Genomic DNA, 13,497 nt, shown 5'->3' with positions numbered 1-13,497 from the left:
TCTCTCTCTCTCTCTCTCTCTCTGTGTGTGTGTGTGTGTGTGTGTGTGTGTGTGTGTGTGTGTGTGTGGTTGATTTACTATGGGTGGACGCCAGCATCCTTGATTGATTTGGCCCAGTCTTTAATGCAGAGAGAAGCTCATCGACATAGACTGGTCCCATGTATTTAGCCAAGTGGATTAGCCTCAATAGACCTTATAGGCAATCAATGAACTATAGGAAGAGTTGCAAGTCGCATGATGCATCATCATCCCTGTTGTTATAATCACGCTCTGTTTGTTAGATTAGACATGAGTCCAACAGAGATGTTTAAAATGCGATGCTCATATTTTCTTAATCCGAATGTAAAAATATCGAGTGTGAAACATGTAGTAGTGTTTGAAAGCAGGCTATCACATATGGTTTCACATCATTACTTTTAACAGTGACCTTTACTGTAAAACCACCAACAGATGGCGACAGTCGCACAGTGTCCACCCTGCTGCGTGTGGACTGCGGGCAGGTGTCCCTCAGCGCAGCGCTGTCAGGCTGCTGTAGTGGAGTGTCAAAGACATGTTTTGTAGACGCTGTATTTTATATTACAACCCCTGAAGTGTGTGATCATCAAACACCTAACAGCCTATTCTCTTCACAGTTGACAGCCGCTTTTTGCAAATTGGATTAACGTTATAGGAAACTGGGAGGAGCCAGACGCATGAGATGTCGTGAATAGGCTGTGTGCAGCGAGTAGCGTTCAGCTGAAATATGTCCATTCGTTTTGGCACTCAACAAATTGCCATATAAGCTACTCCACAAGTTGCTATATTAAGTCAGAAGAAAGCTCTTGAGTCATGCTCTTTGCCCTCTCCCAGTCAGCACAGTTACAGTGAAATGTAAAACCACACACATCAGGAGTTGATAGTGGTGGTTTCATTTCATAACATCTTAAATGCAACCACATGCCCTCTGTGGTTATATAGCGCGGCCTATGTGCATTTTAATGGACTGTGATTATTACTTTTTTTTTTTTGTACTTTTGTGTGTATGTGAGCTGTAAAGTTTATTAAAAGTAAACACCATAAAAATACTATTATAACCCTAAAGAGATTTGTAGTGAGTGCAACTCAGCAGTGACGATAACCTTCCACTATGATCATCCCTGTAATATCGTGCACCCATTGGGATTTATGTCTTCGGAGCTCATCAGTGAGTTAAATGAGCTTAAAGTTAATTGTGTGTTTTCTGTGCTGCCATTGTAATATTGCCATAATACGGGCAGTCAGTTTGCTGCGATAGGAAGGCCTATATTTGTAAATGTATGAGGAGATGACTGTACTTTAGTGAGAGGGGGAAGCTGGCACTCTCCTCCTGCTGAATGCGCTAGACAGCAGTGGGGCTCCAGTTGGCTGTGTGCGCTCAGACGCACAGACGCAAGCATCCCACTGGCTGGAGTTGGAGGACACTCGCCCGTTTCGCTTCCACCGCTGCTCTGATCCCTTGTCTTTGTCTCCCGGCGGTGAGAGGACCACCCGCACGGGAGGGAAAGAAAGAAAGCAGCACTTCTCTTTTTTTTTATAGACTAGAAAGAGTCAGAGAAACTGTGCAGAATCGGGACTGGACACTTTTTGCTGGGGAAATTATTTCTCGCATGAGGCGAGCTGGATCTGTCCTGTACAGCGGAGCGTACTCTGCCACGTCCTTTCAATGGATTTCAATACAGTGGAAGTACCCTGGGAATTAAACTACTGTTAAGTCGCTTTTAGTTCGCAAATTTCGTTCCAACAAAGGTGTATGTTTCACACGGAGAGGAAGACGATGATCCTCGCAGTATTGTATGTCCTTCTGCCTCTTTTAGGTAAGTTTCACTTAATGTATTACCGCCAACAGCTGTCCGTTTGATTCTGATTCATCCCATGTAATATTTAGTGATTCAATTGTGAGCTCTGTTAATTAGGGGAGCCTAGCAGAGGCAGCGGCTGCTCACTGAGAGTCAGGGTAACGTGTGGAGGCTACAGTAGTCCACAGTACCCCACTGTAGCCCACAGTAGCCCACAGTACCCCACAGTACCCCACAGTAGCCCACAGTAGTCCAAACTGCTCCGAAACGACAAAGTCAATCAGGGGCTGTCGCTCCTTTGCACGCTTCCCTCGGCGTGATGAAACTGCCGGTAAACTAGCTTCGAGAATGAAACGGCTTTTAGTCGGTGTCTGTATGTGATGAGCCCTTTGTGGCGACGTAGTCACTGGTCAGCCTATAAAAGATCATATCTGTCATATTTCATCACTGAAAGCAGCTTGCAAAGTGCACAAGCTTTGAATATTTACTGAGCAAACAACCGACAAAGGGGAAGTATTATTTTTTACTTTTATTATTATTATTATTATTATTATTATAAATGTCACTTCTATTTCCAGATGTGTTGTCTTACGCCGAGGAGAACCTGCGTGCTGGGGCCACCCGGCTGGACTGTGTGAGGGCCAGTGAGCAGTGCCTGAAGGAGCAGGCGTGCAGCACCAAGTACCGCACGATGAGGCAGTGCGTGGCCGGCGGCAAGGAGAGCAACTTCAGTATGGTGGCCGGCCTGGAGGCCAAGGACGAGTGCAGGAGCGCCATGGACGCGCTCAAACAGAGCCCGCTGTACAACTGCCGGTGTAAAAGGGGCATGAAGAAAGAGAAGAACTGCCTGCGCATTTACTGGGGGATCTATCAGACATTACAAGGTTAGTTTAGTGCTTTTGATGGAACTTTCTCTTGTCACGAACCACCCCAAGAGACCCCCCTCACCCCTTAACCAGGTTCTGGTTTATTATTGTGTAATGTTGTGATCATACCGGGAGTATAGACTTTGATGTGTTGTTTTTGTATTGGCCTATCAGAGAATGAAACAATAGCACTGTATTGCTGCTTTTTTCCTGGGGATGCCATAAACCCCTCAGGGGTCTTTGTTTGGGAGGGACTACATTTAGAGAACACCCTGCAGCTATAGTTAATGTGAAATGGACGTTTCCCCTCAGGTTTTCTAATCTGTTTTGTAAAGGGGTGAGATGATTAGTTGCCCCAGCTCCTCCCACTGCTGTATGGAGGGGGCACCATCAGTCCTCACCCTCCCTTCCCTTTCCAGCTCTATGACCCTCCCTATTCCTGCAACCACAAACACAAAAACTCAAAAAGTAGCACACAGCTATTTAACTGATAACAGTCCAATGTGATCATGAGCCATCACTCAACTTTCATTCAAATTTCCCCCCGACTCGGTTCACAGCCACAGTCCTGCAGAGCCGAGATACTTTTTGACCTCCTAAATCACTTTCCTTGAGGGTAATGGAGCATGAAGCCCCTCAGCGCTGGCAGTGCCATCTTAAAGTGTTGATCATAGCAGGGGGGGCTTTTAGTCCCTAAACTGCATCCAGCCCATTGCCAGTGAGTCGACTTCCAGTTGCGCAACACAGCTGACCAACCTGCCTAATCAAGCGTGTGGCTGTGTGCCAGCATGGATATCGACTGACCCAAATAACCCATGTCACATGCAGGCCAATGTGAGGGGAGAAGGATGATAAACAAAACAGGAGGGGGTTCAAAACAAATCTATCTATCTATCTATCTATCTATCTATCTATCTATAACATCTGGTTATCTTCCTCACAGGTAATGATTTCCTGGAGGATTCTCCGTATGAACCCGTGAACAGCCGTCTATCTGACATTTTCCGCCTGGCTCCCATCATAGGTAAGAATAAAAAATCTGCTCTGTGGAGGCTTTCACTCCATCCCTTAGTTTTTTTTTCTTCTTCATTGTTTCATTGGTCACCCGTCTCAGTTGAGATACGGTTAAGCTCCAAGCTGTGCATGCTCTCACCGAAGGTTATCTGTGTGTCAAGTATTTATCCTCCCTCATCCTCTCCGCTATCTGTCTTTCTCTCCGCTTGTTCTCGCCCCAGCGATATTGCATGCTGGCTGGAAGTGACCTTGCATGGGGAGCTATAGTTCTGAGTTTTATCAAGCAGTGGATAAATGCTTCAGATGTAGAAGGAGGGCTCTGTTGTTGCTGCTGTATTTCACTGTGGTTGTGGACAGCTTCCTCTTGTGGCTGTTTGAATCCACTTGTTGAAAAGAGTGAGTAGCTCTGTGAGTAACATGTGAGAGCATGACAGGCATTTTTCTGTTCAACTCTGTGTGTGGGAGCGATGTTGACTCAAGCCTCTAGATGGCGATGTTATTCCCTTCTTCGCAGCCACTCAGCCACTCTGTGATCCCACAGTTGAGACTGTTGTTAGTATTTGAGAGCCTGATCTATGAATGTGGTGCAATCATGTAGCTGCTTACATTTTCATTACACTGCAGGTGATGAGCAGCGTGTCAAATCAAACAGACACGCTCTGCCTCCACATCTTCAAAGAACAAGGCTGATATTTTGACCCCTTTTGATAGAGAGGGGGCTTTTCTTTCTGTTTCCTTTCTCATTTTTATCTCACAATGGGCTGATTTGCCCTAAACCAATGCTTCTCCTACAGTAGGATGAGATCATAATGTGGGTGGTGAGATACAGATAAACAAAATCCTGGACTGGGTACCGACATTATGACCAAATTGCTTCCAAAGAAACATCGGCTGTGAAGCCAGCTTGTTTTGTAAAGCCTATTCTCTCCTCTTGCTAAAAAATTACTTTCAAGGAAGAAACCCACCACTTGACACTATATATGTCTCTGGTCCTTAATGGCAGTGCCAGCAAGGATGAGATTTACCCACAGGCCATCAGTGCTGAAGCATGTGTAGCACAGGATCATAGTTCACATCAGAGGCAAGTGACATCTCTCGACCGTCTGAGCTGCAGGTTCCAGGGGTGAGAACAGACCGATTTATGGTGTCATTCCCATAGTGAAAGCAGGCACTCCTTATTTGATGTCCAAATGCCTCTTTAAGTTGATTTATGGCTTTGTATATAATATATCTCTCTCTTTGTAAGTGGCCGAGATCAGACATCATATCAGTCTGTCATTAAAGTGCAGTTATGGAGACTAGTGTTGCAACTAATGATTATTTTTTATTATTGATTCATCTGTGGTTGTTTTTTTCTATTACTCGATTAATTGTTTAACACATAAAATGTCCAAAAACAGTGAAAACATGCATCTCATAATTTCCCAGCCTTCACCTTCAGTGCTTCAGTGCCTTTCAGTTTCTAACCTTTTTGGCTTGTGACCCCGAATTAAGAAATATCACAAGCCTTGAGAGGAGTGATTTTTTTCCCTCTCATATTGTTTGATTTGAAGGATAAAAGAGGTAAAAGTATTTAGTATTTAACAAGAAAAAATATATTATTTGAGAGAAGTCAGAAAAAATAAACACAGTTTTGTGTAACATACTATAGAAAATCTTTAAGTTTTTCTTTTTTTTAATCACCTTGTGAGGTCCCGACCCCTAGGTTGGGAACAGCTGGATTAATCGACTAGTCTTTCAGTGCTAGTCCAAATACCTCTTTATGTTGATTGACAGCTTTGCATATAAGATCAGCCTTGTTCTGTCATTAGAGTGCAGTTTTGGAGAGCGTGACTTTTTCTGTGTCTGTCTGTAGTTTCCCTGTATGTGGATGAGGAGCGACATGTTAGAAAGAAATAAAGAAATGGCTGAGTGAAATGGTGATCAGCATATTAGACAGAGCAGAGGGATAATGCAGACAGGGATAAAGCTAGAAGGAGAAGAGCGTCTGATCATTAGATGTAGAGGTGAGAGGAGATGGCTGCAGGGGTGAGGGTTAATTAGTGAATTGCAGGGTAAGGCTAAGAGGACGGGAACACAGAAACAGAAAGCATGAGATCACGCGGCCTCCTCTGCTCTTTCTGTGGAAATCAAAGAGCAAGGTGACAGGAGAGGGATCGAGGCAGAAATGATTAGAGCTTAAAGCTTGTTTTTGATCACTCAGACAGCCTTGTATGTTTCAGTTAAACCGTGTAGCACACTGAATTGAGCAGAGAGCTGGCAATGTGTACACAAAAAGCAACAAAAACATACATAGTTTGAAAGGGGACCAATATGAAAAGTACTCTCTGGGGATTCTCGGTTTTAAATTATGCAAATGTAATATCTCACAGAACTTTATATTGGAGGTAGGAGTGGTAGTATAGATTACAGTAAAATACCCAATTTGATTGCTTTTCTCATTGTCTACAGTAGGTCTCTGTACATGTTCTATTTCTTTAGGTCTCCTATATCACCTGCACATTTCCTCTGAACATGTGTTTGGTCTTTTTTTACCCTCAGTTTCATTCTGAAAGATAAAATATTAATGATAACTTTTATTAAAATAAGTAAATGATTGCAAACAATTGTACTTTTGCGGGATGTTCTCAGACACCAGTTTGTGAACCACTTATGATCCGAGTCTGTGGTCAGCCCCCTATTTCAGGAGGCTCTCTGAACGTGTCTCATGTTAGTCTGAATAAGGCAGTACGACTCAGTGATCCCAGGCTATAGGAACAATAGGCAGCCACGATGATCCTGTAATTCCATAATCGACCCCGTGTCTCTGACTGAAGCGACTAATCTCCAGTGACACACATACATACAGTGCACAGATGCACAGACACTCAAACGCACACACTGCTGTGCCCTGAACACCTGTTCCCAATAAAACGCCCATAGGCGTCAGTCTGATTTCATTACAGAGACATGTGGGGTGTCGTCTAGGCCACACAAATATAATGTACGTGCAACTGAAGTGGATATATGCATTGCCTTTGCTGATTTACAGAAAATCATGACAGAATACTGAACTGAGATTAACTATCACACATTTATGTTGGTAAACAGAATTTAATTCTTAAATAATAAAACGTTGGATAGAAGATGTATAAAACACTGACATAATATAAAACAATCGACTCTTTATTGAAAATGAAATATAACATTCGAGAGTGCCTTTTCCTCTGGGGTTGAGTCCAGTGAGTCACGTGTGAACAACTAACTTCTCTGCACCAAAAAATTAGCAATTACTGTTGCAGTACGATGGTTAATGAATGAATGTTTAGAAAGAATCTTTTACTCTTTGAATGCCATCTTGTCGGTTTTTGTAGTCCACCACGTCTGTCCTGATCAGCATATCTTTGAGGCTGGATGTTTTACATGACCAGCCGCACTGCCATCTATTCCTATAAGTTGATGTGATGATTTAAAAGATGACACATAGGAGGCTACTCCTAGGATTCTTTTTACTCAGGTGATAGCTTTCATATCGCTTTCATAATACAGACACACACATGTAACTCATTTGCCTTCACCCTCATTCTTAGTTATGAAGTGATGTGAATCTGGAACTGCGCACAGGAAAGGTTAAATATATAAAACTCATTTAACACATCAGTTGTGGTGGAAGTTAACAAGCCTCACTTGCATGTAAGGATATAACGAAGCATGTGCGCTCATGTTTTTTCATGATTTTCATTCCATTTTTAATTCAGGCTGTTGATTGCGCTCCTCAGTTTCCTTTCCCAACGAAAAGTCACTGTATCCAGTCCCTTTATCTTTTTCTCTCCATCTCTCTTTAGCAGCTCTACCTGTTTTGATGCCTCCGTTTCAGTTCATTAAAGGGCTCAGTGAGTTCTGAAACCTCTGAGACCACTGCTTCCCTATTAGTTGAAAAGTGTGTTGTTTTCACTTTACATTGAGCAGCATATAACATGCATGACTTACTGTACATAAACACATAGAATAGTATGCCTGTGTAAAACATGCAAAGCCAAGTCTGCACAGACTTTTCTTACTGCATGTGTTGCATTTCAGTATTTCAGTAGTAATATAAATGTACATTTTGGTGTGACAATAGCCATCATTTAAGAATGGACTGGGTTATTCCAGATTTCACACACACGTTTGGGCGTCATCAGAATCATGTCATGCGCCTATAATTGTGATCCTGTGAGTGAGTTTCACCGACAGCTCATATAGAGCCTTTGCATCTAAAAATGCCAGGAGAAAACAAAAGCTCCACATTTTGTGTAGCTACGCTGTATAAGAATCCATCTTTACACAGTAATCAAGTACATGTGTACCTTTTTATCCAATACATCTATGATAATCATTAATTAGTTCAACAATATGTATTGACTGGAATGATCCATATTAATGTAATGATAACTTCCATTTAGCCAAAACATACACTTTTCATTCAATTCCTTCCAAGTCTTTGCCACATATATTATATGATTCTGGACAGACATGGATGTAAACTGCAACTTGAGTGGTTTGGTGGAGGCATTCAGCCACGGGGCGGTAATTATAGTTTGAAGTTGGAGAGCTGCTAGCTTTGTAAGATGCTAGCTTTGAAAATCAGTAAATAAAGAAGGTAGTCATCATGCTGAGCAGGAAAAACAATAATTTTCTGTTGCACCGCATGAGTTCATATAAGCTTAGAGGAAGGAGAATGCAGCGTTTAGATGAAATGGCTGCCCCTCTCTTCACCAGTTGCCCATGTTTATGAGTCACTGATCCATGCAGGAGGGAGCAACACAGAAACAGTGAGCATTATTCTGAGATTAAAGTGGACTTGGAATTACTGCCACACCATTTGGCCAGGCTGCTGGAAAATCAAAGCAGTGAAGGAAATGGATGAATACACAGTATGTGTAGTTTCGTATTACTGTATTCATGAACACTTGCTGTTCCAGGTACTTTTCATGTCCCTTTCAAAACATTTCTTCTCTTCGCCTGCTACTTCTTCTTGATTTGAACATGTTCGAAACCCTTTTAGCACACACTGTAGCCACAGAGATTAAGGTGCATGATTGCACTGTTTGCAGATGAAGACACCATTTTATTGTGTGAGCCAGTTGTCATTTTGCACAAGTACGACAGGTGAGAGAAATGTAACAGGGGCATAAAGTGACATGGACCGTAATTGACAGTCTGGGCAGCAGCCAAAAGTGACTTAACATAAATGCAGCAGCTGTGGTTGAATGATGGGGTGGCAGTGGGTGAAAACGGATAAGAACATCACAGATTCCAGGAGGTGCGACCTTTGAATAAAGATGAGTTTATACAACTATCATTTTCACTCTGGCCTGCGGACTGACCTTTTACAGTTGTTTGGCAGTTTTGAAGTGATAATATAGCATTTTGGTTGGCAGCACTTATCTTAAACCACTGTTTGTACTTCAAAACTTTATCGTAAACAGGGCAGTGTTTGAGATTTACAGCAAAGTATGATGTAGTGGACAGACATTTAAATTTGTCTAAACCCTTTCTCCTCCATGTCCTTCCCCGTCCTTGCATGTCAAGGGCATCGGTAACTGTTAATTCAACTAAATCAGATTTTCTTGAGTGTTGGAGCCATGTACCTGTGCATGTTTCAGATTTTCTACAGGTGGCCATGCAGTAATGAGGAGCTGTGTTCTTTGGCTTGTAATGATTTGTTTTCCCCCGCCGCTGTAGATTGATGTCTGTTTGGCTTAAACTCTCTCCTTAAGCGCTGTCTTCTTCCCAGTTGGCTGGTACAGCAGCTCTCTGTATATCACCCACTCACCACTCATAAGCTAAGCCCCAATACACCAAAGCTCAATATTGTGTCTCTTCCATGTGTCAAGACTTCAAACACATCTTGTCCTCCTCCCTCCTACTACTGAAGTCAACCTTGAAGTGCAGTTGCAGCGATGTGTGCATATGTGTGTGTGTTGTGAGTGTGAAAACATCTGTAAGTGCGTGGCCCGGCTGTCAAGCCAAGGCAGCGCTTCAAATCCCCCTGTGCTGACACGCAGGGCTGAGAGGCTGTCAGCACCACTCAACCACTGGCTGCAGAGGAAGTCACTCTCATTATGAGCTGCCAATGTTTAGAGATAAGAGTGTCTACCGCTATCTCTTTCCCTGCTTGTGTTTGTATTTGCCTGCACCTGTGTGTGTGTTTATGTTATGCGAGATAGAGTCAGGGAGGGAATGCAGAGGAGTTACAGAGGTAGAAACATAATTTATTGTGTTGTATCTTTTGGAGAGAGAGAGTTTCCTGCCTGTTCTCTTAACTTTATTTTTCTGCCTTTATTTATCCAGAGTTGGTTGACTGAGCACATTTGCTCTTTTTTCTGCCATTCCCTGCTTCACGCTTGTTCAGTCAAATATATATATATGTAGCTGGGAGTTGCTCTGGATATAAACAGTCCTACACAGTTTGCCACCAAGCAGATTTAGTGTCTACTTTGAAGTTGTTGAAGGGGTGGGCGTTTCCTCACTTTTTTTAGCCTTTAGCCTTGTGATGCAAAAATCCGATACACTGGATCGGGATTGGCACCGGTCCTGACCTTAAGATTGTTAAAACCTTGACACCCTGCGCAAGTGATGGTTTACACCAACGTGCACAGATGTCATAGTCTTTACAGTCAGAGAAGAGCACATATGACAACACAGCGGATGACTGGTGGACTATGATTACAAGAGACAAACCAAGAGGGGTTTTTGAGACATGTTTTCAGGCAAACCCCAATCAAGAACACGAAACCTTCATCTCAAGGATTGTCTCGGTCAGAAAATAACTATTTTTTGCCATTTGTGTTCATTATTATTTCTCCCTTCACACTGGATGTTGTAAATAACATTCATGAGATCAAACATGTTTTAAATAATCTAAATGTTGTGAACAGTCCATTACCACTTTAATAAGCAGTGCAGCAGATGAAGTCATGAGTTTCCTGGTTTGGTTTTGGTGTCACAGGCAGGCATGTCTGACCTCACCAACATACTCATAAACCCTTTCGCATCATTTTCCAGAAAGCCGCTCCTTCACCTTTGTGAGCTAAATGATTCAGTTCCTCAGAAATAGCCTTCATGAGACATTGGACATGTGCCAACATGATTTAGTGATGCTACTGTAGCAGTCTAAAGGATGGCAATGTCTGTCAGTCGGTCGCTCCAACACTTAAGTTCAGACTGGAATATTTCGACGGCAGCTGCCGTGACTTCTGGTACAGATATTCACAGTCCTCAGAGGATTCATTCTGAGGACTTTGAGTTAATGCTTACATATCATGCTACCATGCTAAACATTACATGGTGCAAGTTAGCATGGTACATAGTAATTGTTAGCATTTGAGCATACTTAGTTAAAGCTCAAATGCAGCTGAGTCTAAGTAGAGAAGAAACTGACAGAGTACAGCTGAGGCTGATGAAGTACAGTTGATGGGACTTAGATCTGGCACCACCTTCAGGATAAACATTTGACGCTTTGGGAGCCATTTGGGGCTCAGCCACCCCTTTTACTGTTACTCTTTTTGCCTCCACTTATGGTAAGGAGCTCAGGAGGGCAGTTGTTTCTCAGTTTTTTTGTATTTGCCCCACAATTTTGTTATCTGGTGTGTAATACTAGTGTGGCCGTAGACCTTTGGTCTTGTTTTTTACTCTTTAAGTTCTCTGTTGTACACTGACATGATATGTTTCTGGTACGCATCCTTATGCTGTATCCATTCATCCATCATGCGAGTCCTCATTTACAGTATGTGGTCTGTTGTTTTTTTCAATGCATTTGAAAAAGAAACTGTCCCTATAGATCTCATCGTCCTGTCCCCTGCACTGGAGTTTTTGTTAAAGACTCCCGAATCCACTGCCGACATTACTGTCCCTGTGCCTTGTCTCATATGAGACCTAATCAATACAGCGCTGTGTTAGATTGGAAACTTGAGGCTGTGTCTACAAGAATCTATCGATTTCTCTCTTTTTCCCCTGTTCCCTCCTTCTTTTCTGCCCAAGCTCTTCCGCTCAGGCCGGGATCAAAGGCTTTATCCTTCAGCGAGGTTTGAGGTGTACAATTCCAGACTTGTGTTCTGAGAGAAGGACACAGTCTGTTGGGGATTTGTGTTTTCACTGACCTTGTCTCATCTCTGTACAGTTGATTTTCAGCATAAAGTGTGCAGTAATGTGAACTATTCAGAGATTCTAAGAGATGTATGAGTTTATTTTTAGCTAGATATAAATGGAGTGGTTTGTGAGGAAAAGCAAGGCTTAAGGAAAATTCCTCTACATTGTGGAACAAAGATTATTCTGATTCAGTGGTAGCTGTCAGCTTGCATTATAAAATGTACTGTATTGTGCAGCAGGGACTGAACCGAGTTCCGGTTTAATCCAAATCCTTAAGGCAAGGTCAAGGGAACACCTTTGTATTGTATGTATCACTGACTGTAGAACTCTTCATTTATATATTTCCTCATGCCAACCAGCCCTTTAGAAATTTTCCTTCCCCATGCAGCTACATGTCAGCTGGCCACTTAATTCACCACACTGTTTCAAAAATGACTGATCCAGCTGTGGGCCATTGGCAGAATAATTCTAACAGCAGCCATATCATCAGGTTGCCGGTCCAATCGCTGGCTGGCGCACCATGGGCCAAGAAAATCATTTAGTTAAAGGTGACCAGATTTGTGTCCCTCTGAGAGGCCTTTGATTGGATGTGAAGTAGAGGGGTGATTCATCATAGTTAATAAATGCGGTTGACAGCTCAAATCAGCGGGAGGGAGCATGTGCCAGGTCTGCCTCCCCCCGTTGCTTTATACTGCATGCAAATATGGACAATTAACTTTTTACACACAGTTGCAGACACCTACACAGATAGAGTTATACACGAATATGCATGCACATGCAGTCAGGCACGACTCACAGGCGAAGGATGGATCGCATTTTAATCAGTGTCAAAATGTATTTAGGCTGATATTAGATACATGTTAACAAAGTAAACTTGGGCAGATGTTGCATGCTGGAAGTGGAAAAGTAGTTAATTACCCATTTTATCAGTGAAACTATGATTATTTGTAATGATAAAGACATCCCTTCACTTTTCAACCAAATTTAGCCCAGTTTTAACCCAAACAGGTTGAAATTGTTTAGTTATATTTGGGAAAAGTGATAGATGACACCTAACAGCGTCAACAGCGTGCCAATGACTATATTTCAACATGTACTGCAGACCTTTTAAATGCCGGAAAAACCATGTGAACTTGTACTTTTGGCCAAATTTAGCAGAGTTTTAACCTGAAAATGACCAAATCAATGCTTACAGGGTTGTCTACGCCTAGATTTAAGACCTCGGCCTGTAGGCACACTTAACATATTTATCTCTTTCAAATGCATTTAAATGTGGGAATAACTACATTTGAATCAACAATGAAGAGAAGATTGTTTTTGTACAGTGTAGTTAATTACGATCTGTTCTAATCACATTGTGTTGTGCTCGGCTGGCTGAGGCATGACTGACCACTGGCAGGTGCACCAAAGCCATGGCCTTGTGTTAAGCTGCTGCTCTAAGCCCTCAGCTGCACCCAGTCAACTCGCAGGATTAACTTGCCTCGACTCCGGCCGTCAGGGCTTTCACTTGTGCCGTTGTGTCTTAATAGAATTTCATACTCTACCAAAGTAAATTGCACTGGACTGAGCTATAGTGTTTCATTCTTTTATAGAAGTGGATTTGTAAGGTTATGCTTCTTCCCCTGCTTGAAATTTTTTATTATATATCATATCTGCCAGTTTCACTGTTTGACCTCTTATGCCCAAGTCTT

The 13,497-nt window shown here is 42.5% G+C and overlaps 1 protein-coding gene across 1 annotated transcript in view; it reads left to right on the top strand.

Moving 5' to 3' along the window:
* The first annotated feature begins 1,768 nt into the window (after positions 1-1,768).
* The window catches only part of gfra1a (gdnf family receptor alpha 1a), an 80,232-nt gene continuing 68,503 nt past the window's right edge, over positions 1,769-13,497 (top strand). Inside the window, exons 1-3 of the mRNA XM_070915842.1 lie at positions 1,769-1,832; positions 2,393-2,698; positions 3,624-3,704. Coding sequence (XP_070771943.1) covers positions 1,769-1,832; positions 2,393-2,698; positions 3,624-3,704 — 451 coding nt within the window. The remainder of the gene's footprint in view (positions 1,833-2,392; positions 2,699-3,623; positions 3,705-13,497) is intronic.

This window comes from Enoplosus armatus, chromosome 12 (assembly GCF_043641665.1).
Source record: "Enoplosus armatus isolate fEnoArm2 chromosome 12, fEnoArm2.hap1, whole genome shotgun sequence".
NCBI lineage: Eukaryota > Metazoa > Chordata > Actinopteri > Centrarchiformes > Enoplosidae > Enoplosus > Enoplosus armatus.
This window is presented reverse-complemented; position numbering and strand designations above follow the sequence as displayed.